Source organism: Pholcus phalangioides, unplaced genomic scaffold, assembly GCF_987345545.1.
Source record: "Pholcus phalangioides strain wild (caught in Gottingen) unplaced genomic scaffold, Ppha-v1.0 ptg000003l_1, whole genome shotgun sequence".
NCBI lineage: Eukaryota > Metazoa > Arthropoda > Arachnida > Araneae > Pholcidae > Pholcus > Pholcus phalangioides.
This window is the reverse complement of record NW_028301596.1, coordinates 53,016,137-53,042,889: the sequence shown is the minus strand read 5'-3', so window position 1 is coordinate 53,042,889 and position 26,753 is coordinate 53,016,137. Positions and strand designations below refer to the sequence as shown.

The following is a 26,753-nucleotide window of genomic DNA, read 5'->3' as shown; positions in this document are numbered from 1 at the left end:
AGTACTTTATGTGTCATTCAACAAGGCAAAGGCATCTTGGTGATCTCCATCTTATCTTCGTGTTTTTCCATCTTAAAAAATCACTTCTTTTAAACACAAACAAGAAAGATGAGTTTATTACAAATTTCTAAATGAATATCCATACTTTACATGCAAATGAAACGATAGCTTGAAGCTTATAAACACCTTAATTCAACACAAAACTTTCCTGAATGTGTGAACTAGTGTATATATATATATGCATTCTAAACTTTTATCGTCACAATGTTTTCCCTACATTAAATGAAAAATTGGAAGTGACAAATACATACTGAATCATTTCCATGGGCTCTTTACACAGCAATTCTGCTGGGCAATCCTTCTATGTAAAAGTTTTAATTCATCCAGGAGTTCAGTTGACGTTGGCCTTTTGCTAGGCTCTTTTGACCATGACCGCTTAGCTAAATGAATGTATTCATTCATGTTTTTGCTTGAACACAGATTGAATTTTGGCCTTGTGTCCTGGCTGACAACCTACAACAAAATGAATCAATTAGCCGTTAAGTTAATTAATTCTCAGAAAGAGATTCTACAGTAACTATGGTGCAAAATCTCACAGGAACTTGAGAGAAAAGTATCAATGCATTCACTTGCATATAACAGTGGTGTGCAAACTTTTTGAAGCGCGACCCCCCCCCCCCCTTTTGACTGAAAAAATTTGATCAGAGACTCCTGCATATGCTTACCGTATGTCCTGGAAAATCTGTACATTCCGATTTTTTCCAGTGAATGTGTTTGCCTGAAAGCATTTTTCAGCACTCTTGTTTCGGTTTTAATTACGATATAGACTTCCAAAGATATTCAATTTTTTTTATTATGTAAATATTTACTTTAGAGAGAGATCTTGGGCTGAGAAAAAGCCATCTATCAAGGAAACAGTTATTTTCCGGATATTATGCTGAGGTGAACTCTGAAAGAAAAGTCATCACGTCTCCGCCGGGACTCGAACCCAGGCCTTGCATACCGGAGTTGCATACCGGCAAGCATGCTACCATCTACACCACTGGAGACATGACCCTGCCTTCCTTATTTCACGCACTGTGGCGCGAGACACTGAAATAGATACATTAGTAGCCTCTCTTAACTTCAGGAAATAGCAAGGGGTATGGTATGCAAGAGGGCCTGGGTTCGAGTTCCGGCGGAGACGTGATGACTTTTTCTTTCCGAGTTCACCTCAGCATAATATCCAGAAAATAAGTTTCCTTAATATTTACTTTGTTCTTTTGATATACTTAGTGTCCCTTATGCAAGATGGAAATATAACGAGGTCCTTATGGTCCTGGATTTTCGTATACAGGGTGATTAAGAATCATCTGCTTTCAAAATGATTCTACACTTGAAATCGACAATTAACAAAAATTGTTCAAAAAACGTAGACACATTCTCTCTCTCTCCACTATATTCACATATCACTTATTCTATATTCTGTGTTTTTAATTTTTAAGAAATATACAATTTTGAGAAATCGAGTGATTCTCTCTAAATCGTCCTGTGAAAGTACTAACTTGATATTGACAGAAGCACGAATGTACAAATTTTCCCTTTTTTTTTAATCAGCTGTTTGGATACCTTGTTTTGCTATCTAAGTTGCGACTGAAACGTGAATATGTATCCCTATTGAAACACGTTACAAAACATTTTGGAAAAATAACTTGCATAGAGTAACATGGGTAAAGTAAACATTCAAACGTCATTTGCCACGTTCTTTTTTTTGCAAGGGCATTGCGCATTCGTGATTCTGGCATGACGGAACCGATGCATTGATTATTGTGCAAGTAGGATTCGTGAAAATTACATCGTATGATACATGATAAGTAGATGAAAGATGCAAAGTATAATATCCGTGAATCAGCGAAATAATCACATTAATAAATCTAGTTTCCCCTTATTCTGATCTCTAAAAATCATACATACCTCGTCCTATATGAGAGTAAACATCGTATTTGGCAATTACACAGTAGCGTATTAAAGTCGGTCGAAGCCCTGGGTGCAAAAGAAAATACTAGGCCCATAGGGCGGAGATAGACTTGGAAGTCTGTGGGAGCTCGATGATGTCAATTCATATGTACAGTAGATCTGTCGACTTCACCTTTGATGCAATGCTGCTCCCCCCCCCCCCCGTATCTCCACCCATGACTGGGCCCCTTATATGTATAAATTGGAAAATAATGTGAAGTTTGGGTTTCTCACTTTAGAAGTCGGGCCCTGGGTGCCCGTCGTTAAATCCGCTTCTATAAATAATCCACCTGATAAACACCCTGTAATTGCCAAATACATACATCTACTATATATTGGGTATATACAGGGTGGGCAAAAAAGTCCGTCGAAACTTTACAAATTCGTAAAAACCGGAAAAATAACAGAAATAAAACGATTTGCAGGGTTAGCATCGCTAGGTCGCGAAAAGTTTTTAAGATAGGAGGGGGAAAAATAAACAAAAAACAGCCGATAGGTGGCGCTGACGTACAGAAGTCGAAGAAAAGATATGCAAATAACGAACAGAATGCCTCCAAACCGTTTATTACAGCAGTACGTGTTCCACATGACCACTTCAGGGGGGGGGGGGGGTAACACATTGCAGGCGGGTCACAAATCCAGCAACGGAAGAGCGCAGCAGGTTCACATACACGGTTTAGAACGGTGAACTGGTTGTGAATTAGGAACGCAAGTTCTTATAACTGTCTCATTTGCATATTTCCACCAAAGTCTCTCGTGCCAGCGCAACCTATCGGCTGTTTTTTAGTTATTTTTTTTCTTGTCAAAAAATTTTCCGTGACGTAGCTATGTTAACCCTGCAAACCATTTTTTATTTCGGTTATTTTTCCGGTTTTTATTCATTTTTAAAGTTTCTGCGGACTTTTCGCCCACCCCGTAGTACGATTTGGATAATTTCAAACTTATCATAAAGATATTGTAGTTCGATTGTAGTTCAGACCTGTCATTTAGGGGGCCCGTCGCCCTCCTGGCTTTTGAAAATGCACTAAAAATGGTATATACATACATTGACTGAGTACATGTGCTTTGCCCTCTCCCCCCCCCCGAAAAAGTTGAAATGATGGCCCTGTAGTAATTAATTACACTTTACTCATAGTTAAAAAAATTGACTGCAGATTTCAGCGCTACATATAGCAAGCATTAGGTACACAAATTCCGCAACACGTACATTTACAGGTTTCAGCATGGCCCAGTTCTTCTACGACCACCTAGTAAAATCTCTTCATTGAGATAGAGTGGCGGGTTTGGAGGACTACAACAATAATTAAAAAAAAAGAAGGATGTCTGTATGAAGCACAATTTGTGTTGAAGCCAATGTGTTTAGAGGGTTAACTCTAATCACTAGGCTCTAATATTTAGTTTATTAGTGATTACACATTTAAATTATTTGGGAGAATTTATGAATTAGCAAAAACAAACCAATATATAATTACCTTATATATAATTATGTGCGGATGTTGACCAGCGAAAGGCATTTCATTCATGTAAATCTGCCATAACATAATGCCATAAGAGTAGATGTCAGAAGCTGTCGAAATGTCCTTTCCTTGCAAGACCTCTGGAGCTGCATAGGTCGCTGTTCCCATAAGTTTCGCTTTGCATTTCCCTTTCGTGTCGTCCGATTTCAAGCTCAGGCCGAAATCTCCCAACTTGCATTCGCCAGATGGGCTTATAATAACGTTTGCCGGTTTCACGTCACCGTGGATGATCTTATTTTTATGGCAATGATCAAGTCCCGAAGCCACTTGTAAAGCAAAACTATAACATACATAATAAGTTGAGTGATTATTTTTTCCCCCTCATACTCGGTGTATCGACATTTCATTTGAAGAAAAGAAAAATTCAAACGGTACCTTAATCCAAAGTCTTTCGTCTTACCTTAGTTTTGTTTTGAAGTCTATATCTGGTTTATGATCGAGCAAATATTGAAGGTTGTGGTGTCCGGCGAATTCCATGCATATAAATATTTTGTCGAAAACTTCAGTTACTCTAAATACTGTTACTATGTGCATGTGGCGGATGCCTATCAAGTTTCGTTCGCCAACGTAAGTATGTGCTGTCGAACGATTGATTATTTTCAATGCAAAGCAATGACCTGTAAGAAAAATTTGACGTTTAAAAACTACACTCGTGTGCCAAAATTAAGAGAATTTGCGCACATTTTCACAAAAAGTACTGAACCAAAGGCACTAATAATGCCACCGAAGAAGTATGCAAATATTCAGTGTCGAATACGTAAGCGTACACGTGCGTGTGTGCGGAGCTGTCACCACGGAGGGGATTATAAGGGCACGAGGCGTTTTCCACGATTCGTGTGCTCGTACTCCTCGGTGAATTTCGCTGTGTTTCTCGCAAGAGTTTGGTAAATTTTATAAGCTATCAGGTAAAATGAGTAGCCACAAACGTATGAATGAGATGGAGAATCGTCGGTAGATTGGAGGCAGGGCAATCATTACTGCAGGGGGCTACAGAGCTCGATTTTACGCCCAGTGTCGTCAACAATTTGTGAAGGATAACAGTTTCGGGACACTGGATCCATATCAAGAGCCACGACGACCAATGAAGATCGTTATTTGGCACTTTCAGCGTGGCGCCACAGGATTGCTACAGCATCACAGCTTTCACGTGAGCTGCATGCTGCCACTGGAACTAGAGTTTCACTGTTTACTGTTGCCCGACGACTTCATGAGAGAGCGCTTTATGCCAGAAGACCCGCTGTTTGCGTCCCGCTAAGCCTTGGATCAGACTTCAGTGGAGCACCGTGCTCTTCAGTGTCCAGGCATTTTCGACGTACACTCATCTGGAGAGAGCCTGGTACCGATACCATCCCTCCCACATCAGGGAAATGGGCCACTATGGTAGTGGTGTCATGGTCTGGGCAGGCATCATGTTGGACAGTCGCACACCCCTCGATGTGTTTGGCAGAGTGTCCGTGACTGCTAGGAGATACAGAGAGGAGATCTTAGAGCCCTATGTTCGACTTTTCAAGGGCGTAGTTGGCCCTCGGTTCCTGTTCATGGATGACAATGCTCGTCCACATGGGGCTCACCTGGTCAATGATTATCTGGAAAGTGGGGATATTCGGCATACGGATTGGCCAGCCAGATCTCCTGACCTAAACCCTATAAAACATGTCTGGGACGCTTTTGGAAGGGCAATTGCATTTCGCCATCCCCCTCTGAGAACCATCCCGGAGCTGAAAACTGCGTTGCTGCAGAAGTGGGACCGATTGCCACAGGGACTCCTTAACTGTCTCGTGTCCAGTATGCCGTGTGACCTCTCTGACAGAGGTGACCATACTCATATTAGACCCATTTTCGGTTCGATCTCGCAACGTGGATTTTGGACATTCCTGCAATGACGAGCTTTACTGACGTGCGTACTATGATTTTTCTATGGTACATCTTTCTCTGTTATATAACTGTATTCGTACCAAATTTCATTAAAATCTGTCCACTAGTTTTTCACATATTCGACATAATGTGCTAATTCTCTTAATTTTGCACACGACTGTACGATGAAATCTCTAGAAACGGTCAAACCCTCATTGAGAGACATTTCTATATGAGCAAGTAGAAATTTTCTCAAGACAGGACCTCGACTGACGTGGGGAGCAGGTGGTCTGGTGCTATAGGTGATCCAGAAGGGGATGCCCAATTCACCTTTAAACATTGTTTCAACATTACATGAAGGGTGAAAATGCATATCCCTCCGTGCTGATTAAGTAATATTTGCGGCTCTGGCTAAAGGTACCTTTAATTTGTTTATTAAAATTTAAAGGATCTCTTCAGAATCCGTCAAATCCCCATAGCACCCCCCCCCACCTCCAAGCACTTCCTTGCCCGAAGCATCTTTCGTTCAAAGTTGTGCACACATCATAGGCCAGGATAGACTTGGAGGTCTGAGGAAGGGGAACCACGATATTAACACTGTTGCGGATAATTTTCCACAAGACTTCGAGTTTGCAAAACAAGAAGCGGTTCGACGGACAAACACAGATTTATTTACAGAACAGCAATTTACACGTATTTACAACGTAATCAGAGAGCTAACTACTTTCTCACAAAGTTAAATCACGACTGACTTTTCATCCAGTCTCTCTCTATTCGAGTCTTTGAGCCAGTCTAGCCTGCCATCTTGTGAGCGCCGCACTATTTATAACCCCGGAGAAAAATTTGGAATTAGAGGTCCTTTTGCATGCCTATTGTTACGAAAAATATCGTAGTGTTACTTTTGAAGAACCCCTCGAGACAATGATCTCCTGTTGCCAAACCGGAAATGTCAAGATATGCTCGAAGCTTCTGGATTTATCTAGGTCTTTAGACGGTGGCGTCACAAAACCGGGAAGAATTCTTGAATTTTCGTCGTGTCTATAAAAACAGACAGAGTTGTAGGAGATGCTGTTCAATAAGAGAACTCTGATCTGGTTAGCGTGTATCTCTGCTTGCAAATACATTTAAAAATTGCTGTAATAAATAAATTTGTGACGTCCTGAAGATTGCTTCATCCTCTGCTTATTTCAAGGACCTGAATGTATAAAGTTCCGGATAATTTTTCACATCAACTTTGAAATTTGAAGAAAAAAAATATTTTTGTTTTTCCACGATGGATAAATGGAACATTGGCACTTGAGGAAAAGTGAAAGTGGAAACTGGTATCGAATATATTCCCACGTGTATTTCTGGAGTACAGTTATATCACACGAAGTTTTCTATTTTCTATTAAAAAAAGCGTTATGTGTTGCGAATTTGTAACAAAAATTGTGCGCAGAAAATTCAGTTTTTTTTCTAATATCTGATAAAAGAAAAAAAAACATCTTTGATGGATCCGTTTGTCAGCATTTAGTATTTTTCGGCAAACTGCCCCCCGTTCTTGCGTCGCAGACAATATAATGTCCATCAGATGATTTGGTGTCTTTTTTTCAGTTGACAACGTGGACCTGGATGAATAATTAACCCCTCCTTCGTTCGTAGGTTCATTTAGAAGGTTCTTCTGCCCTACATCTTTTTGAAGAACACATTTCCGAAGTTCCTAATGCCTCATCCTCGTTGTTGTACCTAATGCCTCATCCTCGTTGTTGTATTGTTGTAAAATATATCTAGCATTCTATTCTACATACATCAGTTGGAATTGTTGCCACTAGATCATTTTCAACAATACCGTCTTCATGATGTTCCCATTTTCATTAGCAAATAATTGGCGTATATCAGTTTTAAACATTATATATATGTATATAACTAGTAGGATATTTATAAGTTTCTAAATACCCTATAGCTTCTAATCTAATGCGAGATATCTTTTGGACATGGTTACGTACAGCTGAACATAACAAGACTATTGTGGTGAGATTCGATTTGTATTTTATCTCACAGATGGCGGCACTTGTAAAGCCGATGCCATTGGATTGTCACGCGGGAAATCACCAGAGAAGCGATCAAACCATCAAGAGCTTAACATGTCGCTCCGTAGATTTTTTTATTTCGTCTTATGTTTCGTGTTGTAAATAAATAATTATTTTAAGAAATTAATCAATTATCCTGAATCCATCATTTTATCCAAATCACGCAACCTCATAACCCAAAGTATGGTGACCGCGGACTTCAAACAAGTTCCAGTTTCTTCACTGCAGCACGAGGCAATCTACTGGCGTTTCCCGTGAGTGAACTTTCGCTTTCCGGAACTTGACATCACTTTTCCTGGATTTTCATCATGGAAGTAAGTGCCGTTCAGGTACCACTTTTTAACCACCATGATCCAGCGCTGTGGTTTATCATGTGTGAAAGCACTTTCGCTCTCGCTGTTCCGAAACCGATAACCGAATCTGTCACAAAGTACAACTATGTTGTCGCGAATCTGCCTCCGGAAAGTGCGGCTCTTGTCCGGGACATTCTCGTTAATCCGCCGGCCACGGATCCGTATGAAAGGCTGAAATCGGAACTGATTAAACGGTCGAGCGAGTCGTCGTCCACTCAACTTCGAAAGCTCTTAACATGCGGGTCATTGGGAGATCGGAAACCATCCGACATTCTCCGCGAATTGCGACGACGAGCGGAATCGCATTCTGTCTCCGACGAATTGCTGATGGAACTTTTTCTCCAACACCTACCGGCATCAACTCAGTCCATTCTCGCTGCTGTCACTCCACTCGTTCTCGAGAAAGCTGCTCAACTCGCCGACAAAATTCATGAAGTGAACCCTCATCATGTTGACGCAGTTGAGAAACCGCAACAGCCGGATTCCGTCGCGCAACTTCGGGACGAAGTGGCTCAGTTACGCCGCGAGTTGAAAAACATCCTGCGTTCGCGTAGCAACTCTCGCCAACGTACCTTACGTGCGCGCAGTCCGCATCCACGATCGGAAAACTGCTGGTATCACAACAAATTCGGCAACAACGCCAAAAAGTGCGAGTCGCCGTGCAAGTTTCAAAAAAACGGGGCGGGCGAGGAGTAATCGCGACATGCTCCTTGCCACAGGCATCTTGTCGCCTTTTTACCATGGACAGAAATTCCAAAATTCGATTCCTGATTGACACTGGATCCGATGTTTCTATCCTTCCAGCATCACCATCACAACGACGCTGCGACGCCACTATGAAGCTCTCTGCTGCTAATGCTTCATCCATTAGTGTTTATGGTCAAAAGAGGGTGACATTAGATTTCAATCTCCGTCGTAATTTCACTTGGACTTTCCTACTGGCTAATGTTTCCACACCCATCATTGGGGCAGACTTTCTGTTCAACTTTGATCTTGTTCCGGATCTCCGACGACGATGTTTGCTGGATAGGACAACAAAACTCAATACTGACTGTGATCTTCACATTGCAGAAGTTCACTCAATCAAACTCATCGAAGGTGACACCATCTACCACAGCCTTCTCAGCAAGTTTCCCGACATCATCAAACCACCACAACCAGGACAACCTGTGAAACACTCTGTCGTGCATCATATTGAGACTGTTGGTCCACCTGTGCATGCCAAACCAAGACGTCTGGCTCCTGATCGATTGAAAATCGTGAAGCAAGAATTTCAGCAGATGCTTGACCTCGGCCATTTACGACCATCTAACAGCTGCTATGCATCACCTCTGCACTTGGTCCCGAAAAAGGACAGTGATGAATGGCGTCCAGTTGGTGATTACCGAGCTTTAAATGCACAGACTGTGAAAGACCGGTACAGTGTTCCAAATGTTCTGGACTTTACATCTGAATTGCATGGTAGTAAAATCTTTTCCCATATAGATCTCATTAGGGCCTATCATCAGATTCCTATACATCCGGAAGATGTCCATAAAAGTGCTATTATCACACCGTTTGGGTTGTTCGAGAGCACTCGAATGCAATTTGGCCTTTGCAACGCTGCAGCCACATTCCAAAGGTTTATTGACGAGGTCACTCGTGGACTTCCATTTGTATATGCCTTTGTTGATGACATACTGGTAGCCTCGAAATCACCAGAAGAGCACATCGAACATCTAAGGTTGTTATTCGAACGTCTGCAAATATATGGCCTCAGCATCAAGCCCTCTAAATGTGTATTTGGTGTTTCATCAATTGAATTTTTGGGTTACCAAGTTTCTGGATCTGGCATCGAGCCTTTAACAGATCGTGTTGATTGCATCCTGAACTTTCCTAAGCCAAACACCATCACTCAATTACGACGTTTTCTTGGTCTCTTCAACTTTTATCGTCGTTTTGTGCCCAGAGCTGCACACATCTTAACACCTCTACACAAGTTTTTGGAGGGAATAAAAAACAAAAAGAAATCCAAAAGAGCTACTCAAACCAAGCCAGCTGATATCCTTCAGTGGACTGATCCAGCCGAGCAAGCATTCATCGATGCGAAGCAAGCTTTAGCGGGTGCAACATTACTTCACCATCCAATTCCTGGTGCCAAGCTAAGTCTATGGGTTGACGCCAGTGATTTAGCAGTCGGTGGTTCGCTAATGCAATCAAATGGAAAAGGATGGGAACCCATTGCATTCCTGTCCATGAAACTGACAAAGAGTCAACAGAAGTTCTCCACTTACGACCGAGAACTGTTAGCAATGTACACTGCTGTCAAAAGATTCCGGCACATGCTAGACGGCCGTGAGTTCATAATTTTCACCGATCAGAAACCTCTCGTCTTCGCCTTCAAGCAAAATCCTGATAAATGCAGCCCACGTCAATGGCGACACCTCGACTTCATCTCGCAATTCAGCACTGATGTTCGTCATACTAAAGGTGCAGATAATGTGGTAGCTGACGCTCTTTCAAGAATAGAAATCAACTCGATTTCCAAATCACCATTCCTGGATTTTGACCTTTTTGCAACCGCTCAACGAGAGGACCCTGAATTAAAACAGTTACAGCAAGACAACTCTAGTTCACTGACTTTCAAGTCAATGCCAAGTCCATTTACCGCAACAGAACTGGTATGTGATGTGTCTACAGGCTCACCAAGACCATTTGTTCCAGCGAGCTTCCGCAAGACTATTTTTCATCATTTCCACAATCTTGCTCATGCAGGTGTAACATCATCTACTCAGCTAATATCTGCAAGATACGTTTGGCCTAACATGAGAAGGAACATCAAAGATTGGGTAAAGTGTTGCAATGAGTGCCAACGCTCAAAGGTTCATAAGCATACCAAAACACCTTTAGGCACCTTTGCAACACCCGATGCAAGATTTTCTCATATTCATATCGATCTGGTTGGACCTCTGCCTCCTTCAGAAGGAAAGACATACTGCTTAACAGTAATTGATCGCTACACCAGATGGCCGGAAGTCATACCTGTAGCAGACATCACAGCAGACACAGTTTGTCGTGCCTTGTTCGATGGTTGGATTTGCCGTTATGGATGTCCATCAACCATAACAACCGATCAAGGACGGCAGTTCGAATCATCACTCTTCAGAGAACTGATCAACCTGCTTGGCACTAGCAGGATTCGTACCACTGCTTACCATCCACAGGCCAATGGCATGGTCGAACGGTTCCACCGTGTCTTAAAAAGCTCATTGAAGGCACATGAGAATCCAAAGTGGACCGTCACATTGCCAGCCATCTTACTTGGTCTCAGGGCAGCCGTCAAGCCGGATATCAAAGCCTCTAGTGCCGAGTTAGTTTTTGGTACATCTTTGAGATTACCTGCAGATCTCTGCACGGATACACCCGGTCAGCTCTCATCAACATACACATACGTACAACAGCTCAGAGAGCGTATGAATAGTATCAAACCATGCAAAACATCAGCTCATGGTCAATCCAAAATTTATGTGCATCCTCAACTGCAAACTTGCTCACATGTGTTTCTTCGAATTGACAAGATCACACCACCTTTGACACAACCATATACTGGACCCCATGAAGTGATTTCTCGTAATGAAAAAAATATCACTTTAAATGTAAATGGGAGAAAGACCTGTGTTTCACTTGACAGAGTGAAACCCGCATTTATCTTTAACGATGTCTGTGTGGAACTTGACAAAAACAAGCTCGAAGAAAAGAAAAATGACACTGTGCCAGTACAACCATATGTCACTAGGTCTGGCAGAAAAGTCAAATTCAGTCCTAGGCTGATAACCAAAATTAATTTTGTTTCGAATTGTGCATCATAATATTTTTTTGCATCATATTTTTTTTTAAGTGTATACTTATTGCACATGATTTCCTGCATCATTGTATTATGTCTTGCACACCTATTATTCTGCATCTTATGATTAATTTTTTGTATCACATTTTCATTTTGTATCTCATTTATCGTTCTCTCACCATGTTCCTTCACTGGGGGGAAACTCATGTGGTGAGATTCGATTTGTATTTTATCTCACAGATGGCGGCACTTGTAAAGCCGATGCCATTGGATTGTTCACGCGGGAAATCACCAGAGAAGCGATCAAACCATCAAGAGCTTAACATGTCGCTCCGTAGATTTTTTTATTTCGTCTTATGTTTCGTGTTGTAAATAAATAATTATTTTAAGAAATTAATCAATTATCCTGAATCCATCATTTTATCCAAATCACGCAACCTCATAACCCAAACTATGATTGTCGATCTCGGTTCGATTAGTCTGCAGTTCGTAAAAACATGCGTTTCTAAGAATGAAAAAGTACTCACCTAATGTAAACAGTGCATACCACAAAACTTGCAGAAAATTCAATATGGACGTTTAATGTCAATGTGGAATTTAACAAGCTGGTCGCCATGTTTGTTGTTTTGAAAATTTGGCTGATGCTGGTCAAAGCCGTCCTAAGTCCCATGAGGCTTTTCGCAGCAGCACTTTAAGGGACATACACAAGATGATCCCCCCCCCACGTAGAAATTAATGTTAAAATTGCCGATTTTACCGTAGAAATGCGGAAATTTAGTGGGGTTTTCCACCATATCAATGATTTTAAAAATTTAACTCTGCATTTTCGAAATATTGAGTTCGCTTACAGATACGGAGCCCAGAAAATTAAATATGAAGTAATTAGCCGGAGCTGAAAACTTTGATTTCAACTCAAATGTTATTGGATGAATATCCAACTTTTTATTTATATCTTTTCAAGTACGAAGCCTTTCTGTTCGCGATTTCCTCCAATTTTTGGACAGATGGTAGAATTTGCAGGATATGGATTTCAGTTGGCATTACAGTTAAGCTGACCATATTTTTCCGAGAAATCATACGAGAATTAGAGTTTTTAAATACGGGAAAACGGGTTATTTCCCAATCATCGCCAAAAATGATACCAGTGGATGAAACCGCTATTTACGAAAGATTGCCAAATGGCGATAAATGAAGTGATGGAGTTGGAGAGATGGAGTTGAACGTCTAAGGGCGGTATTCACTGACATGGTTTAAACTACAGTCACAATTCTTTGATAAGAGATCGAGACGGATTGGTTAAATTTAGGTTTTTAACCAATCTATGTTGATCTCTTATCCAAAAATTGTGACCACAGTTTAAAACATGACGGTGAATGCGGCCCTGAAACGAGCAGGATATGATGTGAATACATAAGTGATATGGGTATACAACGATATTTTTTGAAGCCTTATTTGTGAATTTCTATACTCTGAGTCAAATTTCTATCTTTCGATATTTTCCCCCATCGGGAAGAGGCATGATGGGATTAGAAAGCGTGGGTGGGGGAAGAAATGCCCCCACCGGAGAAGAGTAAAGAAGCTTGGTGTGTTTTCAGTAGTTAGAGAATGGCTCCTGTGGACTCAAGAGGTAGTTTCAAAGGCTCGCTGTAAGCGAGGAGGACGTGTTAATAGAATAATTTTTATTGTTGAAAATTATGATTAAACCAAGATATATATATAAAAGTGACAGTGCTTATGATTGTGGCAATCAGTCATTGAAAACGAACCCTACATAGTGGTGTCAGAAGTGGGATCAATAGAACTATACTGAAAAGAAATGGAAACTGACTATTTTGTGCGGAGGTGATCGCAGGAATAAATCATCGTTAAGCAGTTGACAGAATAGAAGGATCAGGACTGATCACTTGGCGTAGCTGATCACACATTGGGTGGTCACCAGTGTCTCAAGACATCGGAATATTTATGTGAAAGCTCGACCATCGGCAGAAACGAACGAGCATCAAGACTTTCGCCTATACTGAGGTGAGCGGTCACATTTTTTTTGTTCGTTAGGCGAAATCGAACTGTTTTCGTACAGTAATTTCATTCGATACTGATTTAAGAAAAGAGAAATATTAAAAATGGCCGTCTTTGCCAGAGGACGAAAAGAGGACCTGCTGATTTTAGCAGACGAGTTTACGGGTGGAAGTCCCCAAAGACGCAAAGGTTGTGGATTTGAAAGAGCTAATTGTGAAAAGCCCTCATTATGAACCAGAATTTGTGAAAGAATTACTAAATAGTATTATCGATGAAAGAACAGAGCGAGAAGCAAGTAACCACGAATTAGAGGTAGAGAGAATAAAACATAAATGAAAGACGTGGAACACGTGGCAATCATAATTTTCAACAATAAACATTATACTATTAACACGTCCTCCTCGCTTACAGCGAGCCTTTGAAACTACCTCCTGAGTCCACAGGAGCCACTCTCTAACTACTGAAAACACACCAAGCTTTACTCTTCTCCGGTGGGGGCCCTTCTTCCCCCACCCACGCTTTCTAATCCCATCATGCCTCTTCCCGATGGGGGAAAACCTTACAGATATAATGATTACCCCAGGCCATTTTATTAAGAAATTTAAACTGATGAGCCACTAGAAAAAAAAGGGCACTCGAAGCGGAATAAGCTCCAGTGTGTTCGTACAAATAACATAGCAGGCGAAAATTTCAAATTTTAATAAAATTAATAAAAACAATAAAATTATTAATTATTAAACTCATTAATTAGTCGTCGCCCCCCCCCCCGTATTCGTGGTTTTCCCCCCCTTGTTGGAAAATGTTTCTGACAACATTCAGCAATCGTCATTCGCGTGTTTTGTTTACAAAATTTGAGTTGTGTTTGTTTAGGATGGCTCATTCTTCTAGTGCTGCTGATAATGCTTTAAAAATACAAATAAAAGTGAAAACTTGACAAGAAAAATTGAATATATTGACTATGCTTGGCGAAAATAAGTCAATACCTGCTGTGGTCCGCCATTACGGAATCAACGAATCTACGGTAAGATATATCAGGAAAAGTGGTGAATATTCTGTATACACCGTGGTAGACAGAAACTCGGTTGCCTGAAACCGCCATCTATCTCAACAAAAGAAACGCCCAACAGTATAAGTTAGCCACGGCTCTCAACAAATTGTCGGTCCCAACAATGGAATGCAACGCAACAACATATAACACCTGTTGAAAAAACGTCCTATATAAAGTCTTGGCGGAAGGTTAGCAGACGTGGGAAGATCCCGAGTTATAAAGTCTCATCGTGTGACAGCTTCGTAAAGTAGCGGTAAGGCGACGCGTTCTAATGAGACAGTGCGATGGAGAAAGTTCAACTGCGCCGGAAAGGGTCCTTGCGTACGGGGTAGCGGTTCTTTAACCGCGTTAGGCATACGCGTTGCCGCCCGGCAGTTGCGCAAACCATAAGTACGGTCGGCAGCTTGAGCAGAGTAAGGTCGTACTGAGGAGTAAACGTTAGTCGACCTGAAACTAGAAAGACGTTGCAAGGCCAACGTTGATAGACTTTCGGTTGTACCTTCCCGCCACGTGGATGGCTACTGAGCGTCGATCCACGTGTTGAACCAACAAATATCAGAATCTATTATAATTAATAAATACCTTCCGGGTGAAAGCACCGTTTTAAAATGCGCGTTTTACTAACGTCAGTTTACTAACAGCGCACAAACAACTGTTAAGAAACAAACTCGACAATTTAACTAATCTCATTGCTAATAAAATATTTATTAATATCACTACATTGACTTTTTCTATGCGGCACATTGATCAGAAATCGGTCACCCATTTCAATCGAAGAATCGCAACAGTTGTAATTTTTATTTGATAGGTGACAGAGCAATGGCTCTAGTTCAGTGACGCTTCTTTACAAGTGATATAATGCCGTACCTGTATACGTATTTCCTAGAAGGCATATTTTTACTGATAAAATTTTATTTTTAACCTGTTGATTGGTTATGGACAAAAGTATCTGGCAAAGGTATCACTTTTTCATGGTGAATAAATTCGCAAAGTATGGATGTTTGTGGTCTGAGAATGGGCATTAGAGCCCGGAAGTTCAGACACTAAAAATTATCGAAATAGGCACTACAAATACCTAAAAAAAGGCATTTATAATTTATGGAAGGAAATATAACTAAAAACTAAGATAGCGGTTCTCAACCGGTGATCCGCGGAACGCTTGGTTAAAACTAATTTGTATACATAATCTTGTGAAGACAGGCACGCTGCAGACAGGTTTTTCGAATAATGATTGCACCAAAATGGCAGATTTCTGGAAATCTCAACTTCCTCTTGCGCAGGGCCTGCGCAAAGCAATTAGAGGAGGGCTTAGCGGGGCGGGGTATCGAACGGAACTGTGGGTATCTGGTATGCTTATAAACAATCCCTACATTTCTAGCTACATTGTAGAAATTTAACGCATCGTGATTGGCCGAAATGAGTGATGAATAATTACGGAAGAGGCCATGTGTATATCGGAAGAGGCCATAGATTAGGTAATGGCTGATGACACGTTCTTCTGTGAAATGTGTGTTAAAATTTTGGCCGCTGTGGTGGTCGAGTGGTTATAGTGACGGACTCGCGATGCGAGGATCCGGGTTCGAACCCCACAGTGGTGGTCGGCTGAAGTTGGTTTTCTGTGGTTCCCAACTTCAAGGCGCAAATGCGAGCCGATCTCCCCGTTAAAAAGTCTCGCCACAGAGAGCAACAGTCCTACAACGATAAATCATTCAATCATTACACTTCACTCATAGCTTGAAAAAAAACTGGTGGCAGATGGCAGCACTACACATAACAAGCATTACAGAGAAACAAAAAACTTCACGTCAGGTTTCACTACACGTACACTTCCGCATGTACCGATTCGTTGGGGGGGGGTGTGGTGTAGCAGTAGTAGTTAGGGCCTCCAGAAAATGGCTCGGGGATCCATGATGTTCTTAAGTCAGCCACCTCGTTGGGCAATTTGCTTGTTGTGGCGTGGTATTTGTATTTGTATAAATTCAAGAACATTTTCTTAACACACACTGCAATGTGTGGAGGAGCTCCGTCTTGCATAAAAATTGTGTCTGCAATTCAGTGACGTGCTTATAGAGCCGGAACAATTTCGTTCTGTGACAGCAATGCATATCACTTCCCGATGATCGGACATATAAAAGGTAATTCCTCGTAGAAGTAGATACCGAGGATAAACGATGCAGTAAATCCACACCATGCAGTCAGTTTTGGTGAATGCAACGGAACCTCTAAGATAGCGTGTGGATTTTCTGGTTCGCAAATTCGGCAGTTGTGAGTACTGACTGGATCATCCAAGTGAAAATGCGCTTCGTCTGTCCAGAACATATTCCAGAGCCATTTTGAATCGACCTCAACGCGAGCTAGAAACTGCAGTGAGAACTGGAGTCGAGCATCATAATTATGTGGAAGCAACCGCTGCAAAAATGAAAGTTTGTACGGATAATATGGGAGGATATTCCGCATGATCTTGTGGACAGTTGAACGTGCCTATCCAACACCTATGCTACACGCCTGACACTAGTGCTACCACGAGTATTTGAAGTTCTGTCCTCTTCCGCCTGAAGCAAAGCTGCATTAAGAGCTTTCAAGCGGCTTTGGCCTGAAGCGAAACCTCCTGTACTGCGTCTATAGAAACGGGTTTTCTTCCAGGACGAACAGCCAACGGTCCTGTGGTTTCAAGTTTCGTTATCATACTCCGAAGGTTTTCAACATTCATTGGAGCTTTTCGAATCCTCTTCCAAGTCTGATATTTCCGTAGAGCAGTTACTGCGGAATTGCTATATTGGTAAAATAATTTGACCAAGAAAGCGCGATCTCGTAAATTTATCGTCATTGTGAGCAGCAAATACATTGAGAAACAAGATCTCCGCGAATGTTTCTACGTTTTACAACCACTGCTGCGTGGCATCTCATAAATTTACATGCTTACTACAGGTATTCACAGTGAAACGGCCTCTGGTGGCGACATGTGCAACTAATCCTCCTCCCCCTGAAACAAATTCCCATCCCCCACTTCATGCAAGTTCTCCACAAAATTTTACACTGTTTTGATGACTGGTTTCGCCCGTAGGCTACTTTGAAATAGGGTCTTTTAATTATGGACGACCTGTATATATCACAGGTTATATTTTTTTAATGTACGAAATACGTTTCATAGATCCTTTGAGAAAATCTTTCGGGAAAACACTTTAATCTGGTCGAATGAGAGAAACTGATCAAGAACCGAAGGAAAGCGGGTTTTTTTCCGTCATACATTTGTATTCACTCAGTGTTCGCCAATACGCATAAAGGTGCGTGATCCACGCATCAAAATTCAAATTTTATCCCAAATTTGTTAGGGAGTTAAAACACTCCTTCAAATTGGAACCATGGAAATTACTGTTCAATTTTTTTTTTTTAGATCACACTGCCTTCACTATAGGTAGCTGCACACGCATATGGATCACAACGAATACTATGGACTGATGACGACATTAAGTACGGAAATGTTTATCGACAAGGAGCGGTAGGGAGATAACACCTAGCCTCCTACATAGTCTTGAAGCCAGATAACGGTAACTTACAGGAAAAAAAAAAAGTTTGGTTAAACCTTAGCTTCAGAGTGCGAAAGAAAAACTTTCAACGGAAAAAAATTTGATGACCTTTTATCTCCGAAGTCCCGATAACTGCAAACGAATGTTTTCCCGTGTCATACATGGTATTGGCCCGTTTCGTTACTTGTAAAATTGATAACAATACCTGAATGGTAACATTCGTGATTATAATAAACGGCGTTGACTGTATTTGCATGTTAACGAAAAAGGTAGCGAAATGAATACTTACTCTGGTATTTGCATAGCGACACGTTCCCGAAGGAACCCCTGCCGAGAAACTGTTTGTCACCGACTGGACTGTAGAAAGGGTTCTCGCGTGGACTCGGGTGAACGCAGTTCGGTGAATGAGCTCCGGGAGATGCAAATTCGAATTCTTTGAGTGCCCTGCGGAACCTGGAAATGAAAACCCCGAGAAAAATCAATACTGGAGGTGATTGTAATCCATCAGATTTTGATGTTAAAAAGCTCTACGAGTTCAAGTCGTACACGTAGAGCCATATCATCGTAGGCCCCGGCAGACGTGGATGAACAAGAAGGGAGGTTGCAATTACCCCATTGCCCTTTCCAAGAACTGATGAGGAAAAACTGGTCTGCCTCGTCAAATGCAGAATGATCCTAGGAACCTACCAATCATCCCTTCAGACGCATCCTGGATCCGCGCCTAGTCCTGTGTCAAAAGAAGCTTTGCCATAAAATTTTAGAATCTTGCATTTTTATTTAATGATGTCGTGGTCCAGATCACTCCCCCTTCTTATGTACCTTCGGATTGGGGGGGGGGGGCTATGCGTTAAAAATGGTTCTGTATAACAGGCAAATTCTACTTAGCAATCGAGAGTAGCGCATTTTTATTCGAATCTTTCTCAAACTATTTCGAAAATAGATTTTCTCAAAAAGTTGCCCGCGGATTTCTGGGGGCTCTAGAAGATCGAGGAGTCCTCAGATTAAATTGAAGGAGAAAAAACTTTCTTTCCAACCAACACCTTCTGTAGCAGAAAGCCTCCACGCGAAGCTCGTGACGTCACTAAGTCGTGCATTTCACGTATAGTCACTGAATATACTGCAAAAAAAAAAAGTAGATTTCGCATACGTCGGACTGCTATATCCAACAGCTACAGGGGAAATGAACGACTTCAGTGACATTAAAGCTTCGTGCGGAGGCTTTCTGCTGTAGAAGTTGTTCGCATAACTCCGGTCTATCGCCATGGACAATTCACTACCGAGTGAGCTGTGCTGGAAGTGTGAGTGTGTCTGAGTGAGTATATAATGGCGCGTCTGATTTTTCAGTGCGGCTATCTTTATTTCAGAAGTGAAGTAGGGGGAAGTGTAATAATTGAACTTTGTGCCATTGCAAGCCTGTTACACTCTGTGGCGAGACTTTAACGGGGGAAGATCTGAACCCGCTTTCATGCCTCAAGATGCTGAAGTCCCACCGACATCCAAGCCGAGAAATACGCACCAGCGACCCACCAGAAGACCTGCAAGCGAAGGACAATCGAAAGTCGCGGTCCGGTCGCAAAGTTCGTGGACAGGTTCGGGCCGTAACGTGTTCAAAAATACTGCGAAGGGGGTGCTGCCTCCAACGAATAAAAACAGCTGTGACGTCACGGACGATCTGTGCTCTCGTGCAGGAGGGGAAAAAGTCACCAAAAGATGTAAACGTCCGTTGTGCTGTTAGTATCTGAAGATGCAAATAAAAAATATATATTTTTAATGAAGAAACTGCCATAAATTATCGAAGTCAAATCGCCTCCCTGAACGACGAGACGTTGCAAGATAATGGCGCACTTTAGCAATACTGACGCACTGTGACGCGGATTTCCATACGGTTTCTTCTTCCCCAGGTTACATTTGCATGCAAGGTGTTCTTTTCTCCCGATAAATTTCAACAGGAATGTCGTTTTAACGTTTGCGGGGCGGCCATTTCGAGCGCGTTTCATGTCATCAAAGAATGCATGGTCTAACAATTGTTTGTTATTGGTGTGTACTTATCTGTTAAAGTTTTTCCCATCTTTTCTAAATCACCCTGTATATGCAAAATTGTAGATTTGTATAGTTAATTGTTTATACTGCTTTTAAATAATTACATTACTCGCATTTAAACTCTTATTACTCATATTTTTCCCATTATTTGTAATTACTCATATTACTTGCATTATTGCCTCATTATTGCTATGGGGGCATTACTTTGGACTGGTTTATCTCTTGTACCAAGAGATAAAGACTAGTAGTTAAATTATTAAGAACGAAAATCAACAACATAGTTATGGTGTTTCATAATTGGCATTACAAATAACGACTAAGGATTGGCATCCTTATTAAAAGGTGCAGAAATCTAAATAGCCTTTTTATTAGACTATAATCGATTTTACCTGAACTTTACTTTTTTCAAACACACTACACAGACACACGCTTTACGTAAAACACCCACATCAAAAGTAATCTATTTTTTCTTTCTCTTCTTAAGCTGGGTTTTCCTAGGATTAAGTTTTTTGCGCCGCGTGAGTGAGAGAACCGGATCAGACCATTTTGCGTTGGCAGAAACGTGTTACATAATCACGCTGCGCGTTTGTGTTTTCCTAGCTTGGCGCATCAACTCAGGGCGGCTATATAGTATATGGCCAGCACCTCCTAGAGATAGGCCTCCGCAGTCTGCTTGTGACGTCAGTAAGTAGCCCATTTTCCCCTAGAATATTCAGGGGAAAAAATTCCCTGCTCGTACCAGCATCATTGTTGTGAGGAAAAAATGATTGGGCTCAGAATTGGCGATTTCTATGCCTCACATCCAATCACTATGCGGTATTTGTGAGCCAATCAGGAAGATTCTACGCCAAAATAAGGAGAAACGAAATATGTTGCTGTGTTTCAAAATGTGGCAAACTTGCTAGGTGGTTTGAATGACGTTTATGGCAAACAGTGCAGAGGCCTTCTATCTCTAGGAGGTGCTGATATGGCCCTGGAATCAACTATTCTGTCGTCTGCATTCTCCTGTATGAAGGGAAAGAAAACACAAAAATGATCGGTGAAAGTGCGGCGCAAGATGCATTTGATTCCTCCAGAAGCAGTTCGCTGATCACGCCCGACGTAAAGCGCTGTCGTGAGCACTATTGCGCTCTGTAGGAAGACCCGGCTTTAGGGGTCCGAAAGGCCACTTCTTAAGCCGAGTGATATCGTAGCCAGGAACCGGCAAAAGCATACTTATTCTGGTCTGGATTATCCATGTGCGCGGGTTTGATGAAATCATGTAGTTGCAGATTTATGATAGGAGGTAAACCTACTATCATTCAACCCCCCCCCCCCCACCCACCGGTTGTCATTTTTTCATCCCACGGTAATTTTCTGCACACAAGGAATAATTAGACAGGGACCTACAATTTATTGCCGAATTCGAACGGCAGTCTTTTTTTATACTCGCCGAGAGGTTGGTGTGCTAACCACTCTGTGTAGGACACCCTGCGGCAGCAATTTTTTTTTTTTTTTTTTGTGGTAAACTCACCGTTTCTATTGTACCGGTGTGTTAGGAAAGTTCCTGACAAGGACGAACCGGGTATCGAAATCGCGTCACCTCTGAATATCCTTTGGTAATTTAGGCGAGTACCTTATCGACCTGGGCTACCGCGCCCATTCTTTGGTTGTCGAACACAGGTTTATGTATAGCTGCATACACACAAAAGCACGAGCACTGACGCATCTCTATCAGAATGTCGGTTTTTCAAAAAATAAAAAAGTCAAAAAAATGCAGTTTACTTTATGCATATATGAATAGTATCGGTGCAGCGCGCCATCTATTGATTAAATTTTTACTGAAGTTGAAAATAAGGGGGAAGGGTCCCGCTTCGAAATGTTTGGGAACCACTGATATATAGTATTTAGATCACGGGGGTGAACAACCTTTATAGTCTGCGAGCCAAATATGCAATATGGATACAACTCGCGGGCCAGTAACTGGTGTACTATCGAGATTTCGTACACATAGGGGTGCACTGGGTGCCGCATAAGTGCTCTAAAACTTTGCCACATGTCATTCAAGGGATCTCTAAATGTGCCACGGTCACTACTTAAGCGATAGGTAAATTTGGAGCTTATTTCATTTTTACAAAATTAGGTTCGAAAGGGCAAGCAACATCAAATAACCCCCAAGGGCCTTATTTGTTCCGCGGGCCACCATATATGGCTTAAAAATTGGGTCGCAATGAATTTCTTAAAGAGAAATTTTGATTTCTTAGCCTTCAAATAGCATTGAAATTAACAGAAATTCATTATAACAACATATAAAGGTATTTTCTTCCGAAATTTTTTTAAAATAAATTTTGCATTAAAAAAATAAATTTTTGATCGTTGGAGAGGGGCATGAACCGCCGTCCCCGCGTGCGTATCTGATCGCACCAATATGCGTTAGGATTGGGGGAGGGCAGAGATGACGAAATTTTACGGGCAAGGGGCGTTAAAAATGCCTAAAAATTTGCTGACGTAACACTTGAACGGGGCCCCATAGAAGAATAATGTCAACTAAAAAAAAAAGGCAATTTTCAGCGAATACAAGGTCTTGGAATGCTTTGTAATACAATCGACGCTCGATGTAACAACCCCCCCCCCCCCCAGTCGAAAACGGACGTTTGTTAGGGCCGTTATATCGAACGTAGAACATATACGATGTTTGTTTAGACTTTTCTTCTGGAAACGTTTCACGGGCAGCATGAAATCCCTCCGCGGGCCGCATTTAGCCTTCGTACTCTGCTGTAGATAGTTACGGGGCAGATCAATTTAGCCCATATTATTCGTTATTCGGCTCTGTCTCAGGGCGATCGCCCCTCCCCCCCCCCCCCCTTAGATCCGTGACATCAAATTGATTATCGATGTGCCCTGCTCGGAATGCAAAAGGCGTACGCTTCCAACCCCTAAATCCGTGAAATGGAATCGGTACGCGATGTGCACAGCCAACACCTCCCAAGCCGATAAAAAAAAAATGAAAATATTTTCAAATGTTCTTGTAAAAACAAATTAAGGTACAGGAATAGCGTATAAAGTACAGTCGAATCCGGTTATAACGAACTCCAAGAGACCGGAGAAATAATTTCGTTATAAAGGAATTCCAGGTTCTTGCATTATTCCTTTTTTTTATCCTATGTAAACTGATCTACGAGGGGGGGGGGATTAGAAAGTGTTCGTTAAAACGAGATATTCGCTATAACGGTATTCGTTAAAACGGGATTCGACAGTAGTTCAAAATGCTTTTAGAGGGTTAGTATATATGTTACGGTAAAAGCCCGAAGACTGGTAAAACCTGGGTTTTACCAAAGCGAATTGGTAAAAGCCCGAAATACGCTTGTAAACGTTTTCATTTCGGACTTTTACCAAGTCAAAGTACGTTTTTAATGGATAAATTAACCATTATGAACCTATTAGTTCCCGACTCATTAATTACATATTATAATTAATAACTATAATTTAATAAACATAATTATTAACTATTGAATTAATCAACTCAATCTAGCACTCAATACTTCCTGACACTAACGAAATAATGACTAATTATCGTTAATTTGAACAGTTAAAACCCGTTTTCAATGCACCAATTGACCATTGATGGTCACGATGATTATTGATGTGGTCGGAGTAGGTAATTAGTTAATTAGAGACTAATAATTGCTTAATCACCTTTAGCAGTAAATTTTAACAATTGTTTAATTAGTAATGCGACTAATGCGTTCACGGTGGTTAATTTGTTTAATATTAGCTGTAATTATTAAATAATTATAAGTTCAGGAACTAATGAGTTCATGGCGATTGATTTATTCATTAAAAATAGGCTTCGACTTGGTAAATGTCTGGAACACATACGGAGATACGGGCAAAGGTGAAGTCGACCGATCTAATGTATATGTGTATATATGAATTGAAATCATCATCATCATCGTGGGGGCGCTCCCCCGCCCCCAGGTCTATCTCCGCCTATGTTCTGGAATGAAATGAAAACGTTTACAAGCGAATTTCGGGCTTTTACCAACTCGCCTTAGGTTTTACCAGTCTTCGGGATTTTACCGCAACATATGCAGTCGAATCACATTATAACGAACTCCAAGTGAACGGAGAAATTACTTCGTTATAACAGGAATTCCAGGTTTTTGCATTCTTCCTATGTAAACTTACCTGTGGGGATTAGAAAAAGTGTTCGTTAAATCGAGATTTTCAAAATAGATGTATTTTTTAGAACGGGATTCGACTGTATAACTCAAAATGTTTCTTGAAACCCCCTGTACAAAGGTTGACCCTGCGTAATCCCGGAAAATGCTTTTAATAAACATCTCGGCAGCAAAATGGGAAAAAAGTTTTCCCTCCTCTCAAACTGAAATCGGGACGGATTAATCCGCACCATTTTTAAAAAAAACTCCCTTCAGGAAATTTAAAAATGGAGAGATCAGACTTTCATGAGAGAATCTCATTCACTCACTTACCCAGGTGAATTGAATTCTAGATTTACCGGCAGATCCAAATCGTCATCAGTCCCTTGTGGCGCTGCGACGACGACGCTGCTGAGACGATGGTGGTCTTCGCCCCCTCGCTTCTTCAGAAGTTCGAGATCCTGGCTCTTGACTTTGAGGGAACCCCTGAGGTACTTGTTGGGCAACGGGGCGGTCAGACACCGGTGTTGCTGTTTTTCGCTGAGTTGTCGCTTCAGGACCAGCCGTCTACGCAGGTCTCTGCCCATCCTGGGCGTTGTTTGTAGCAGGCTCCTGGATCTGGACGAGCGACAAGAACACGACATTTGTGGCCTCGGCGACGGGGACAGCGTCCTCAAACCTATTATGGTGCTCATGGTTGTTATGGGCGACGATCCCCTCGCGTTTAGTCAAATCCTGCGATTCGTGTGGGAATCATATCAGTTCTACCAACCTTAAGGATCGACTAATAGGTTGACAATCGCGCGAATCACAATTATCCACAAATCATCACACGCGTATAACTGGCGCAGGCATATTGTGTGCCGACATATTTGCAATATCTTCAAATGGAAATGTAGCAGAAATGCCTCTCATTGAACGAGATATCGTAGTATGAACCAAAGCTGGTGGGGCGAGTTCTTTATATAACTTACGACCCGGTTGTAGGTGTCGCTAATGTATCAAATTGGAAATCGAATTTGGGGGATGGGTGTAAGCTTTAAATTAAGGCGCCTTCATAACCCGGCGGACTCATCGTTCTCTATCTTGGAGCGGCAAAACCAGTTTTTTAATTCAAAGTGACGTCTAGTCGTTACAAATGAACAGTCTAAGGAACAGCGATTGGATACACCGATGATACTGAACTGGCGCTCAAAGATGGCGAATAAATTAGTTGGGGCAGGTGAGGGGTCGCGTGACCCTTGTAGCAGTAGGGGTGTCCCTCTAGGAGGAAGGGGATGCCAAACCTGAGTTGAAAGGGCGGAAAAATGCTTTCTCGACCAAAAAATAAAAAATAAAGTTGGCAGAAGGTTCCTGGGACCTCAGGAGCTGTACGATTGGTAATAGCAGTAATACGGACATCAAACTTGCGCTCAAAGATGGCTGATAATAAGTCAGCTTGAGGTTTGTAGGAGCCCTATTGAAATGATCGCATCAATCGAGGGACTCCCGCACCCTCCAGAGACAAACCCTATGCTGGAATCTTTATTGGGCCCCTGCGGCCAGAATTTTTCGGGAAGTGGCCTCAATAGTTAATTTTTATTTTTCACAAACAAGAAGAAAAAAATTCATCCTCTGCCCTTGAACTGGAGGCCTTCATCCAACTCAATTGGGCGAGGATGGAGGGCGTGTTGTTATGTGCAAAATATGGATTGGAACATGAAATTAACATTCAGGGCGTTTCAATGGGCATGCAATGTCAGACGAGAATTTCGATATTTAGCATGCAGTGTCTCCGAATATTTCGCAACACAATCTATATAATATATATAGGGCGGTCCTTGAAACTCCAGGCTGACCCAACCGCCAACTTTGAGTGACGTATGGCGTCAGTGTTATCAATATAGCCAATCGCGGCTCCAAAACCAGTTTTCTAGGCGCCTCAACAATGGTGTCGTGTGGTGCAAAATTCTGCTGCGTATTTTTTCCTACAGTCTTCGTCATCCATTATCCATTTTATTCTACACCTATAACTTAAGACATCTCTAAGGGACACCTCGACTCTCGACTCACTGACTTCCATCTTTTAACCTGGTTTTCCGTTTCTAAGTGACGTCTAATCCTTAAAATAAGAGCAGGAGCAGGATAGGGAGCAGCGATAGGCTATAGCACTGTTGTCATACTTGCTCTCAAAGATGGCGGATTAGTCCAGAGCTATATAGTAAAGGCCGTTTCATCTCTATGATGTTGCGCGTGCCGCCTTGGCTAAGTGGGCGTGGTCTCAGAGCAGCTGTGCGACGTCACGGCCCTGCTGCTTTTTTTTTATAGCAGACCACCATCATCCTAAAAAAAACGTGCTTTATTCCCGTAGCTTTTTTGCATTTTAGAGTCGG

The 26,753-nt window shown here is 41.7% G+C and overlaps 1 protein-coding gene across 1 annotated transcript; it reads right to left on the bottom strand.

Moving 5' to 3' along the window:
- Positions 1-91: 91 nt before the first annotated feature.
- On the bottom strand, positions 92-25,321 carry LOC149088806 (serine/threonine-protein kinase mos-like). The gene is made up of 5 exons (XM_089250279.1): positions 24,715-25,321; positions 18,492-18,655; positions 3,913-4,129; positions 3,468-3,792; positions 92-513 (listed from the first exon to the last, which is right to left on the bottom strand). Exons 1-5 carry the CDS (start codon positions 25,074-25,076, stop codon positions 316-318), a joined length of 1,266 nt encoding a protein of 421 aa, XP_089106405.1. The 5' UTR covers positions 25,077-25,321; the 3' UTR covers positions 92-315.
- Between the last annotated feature and the right edge of the window lie 1,432 nt (positions 25,322-26,753).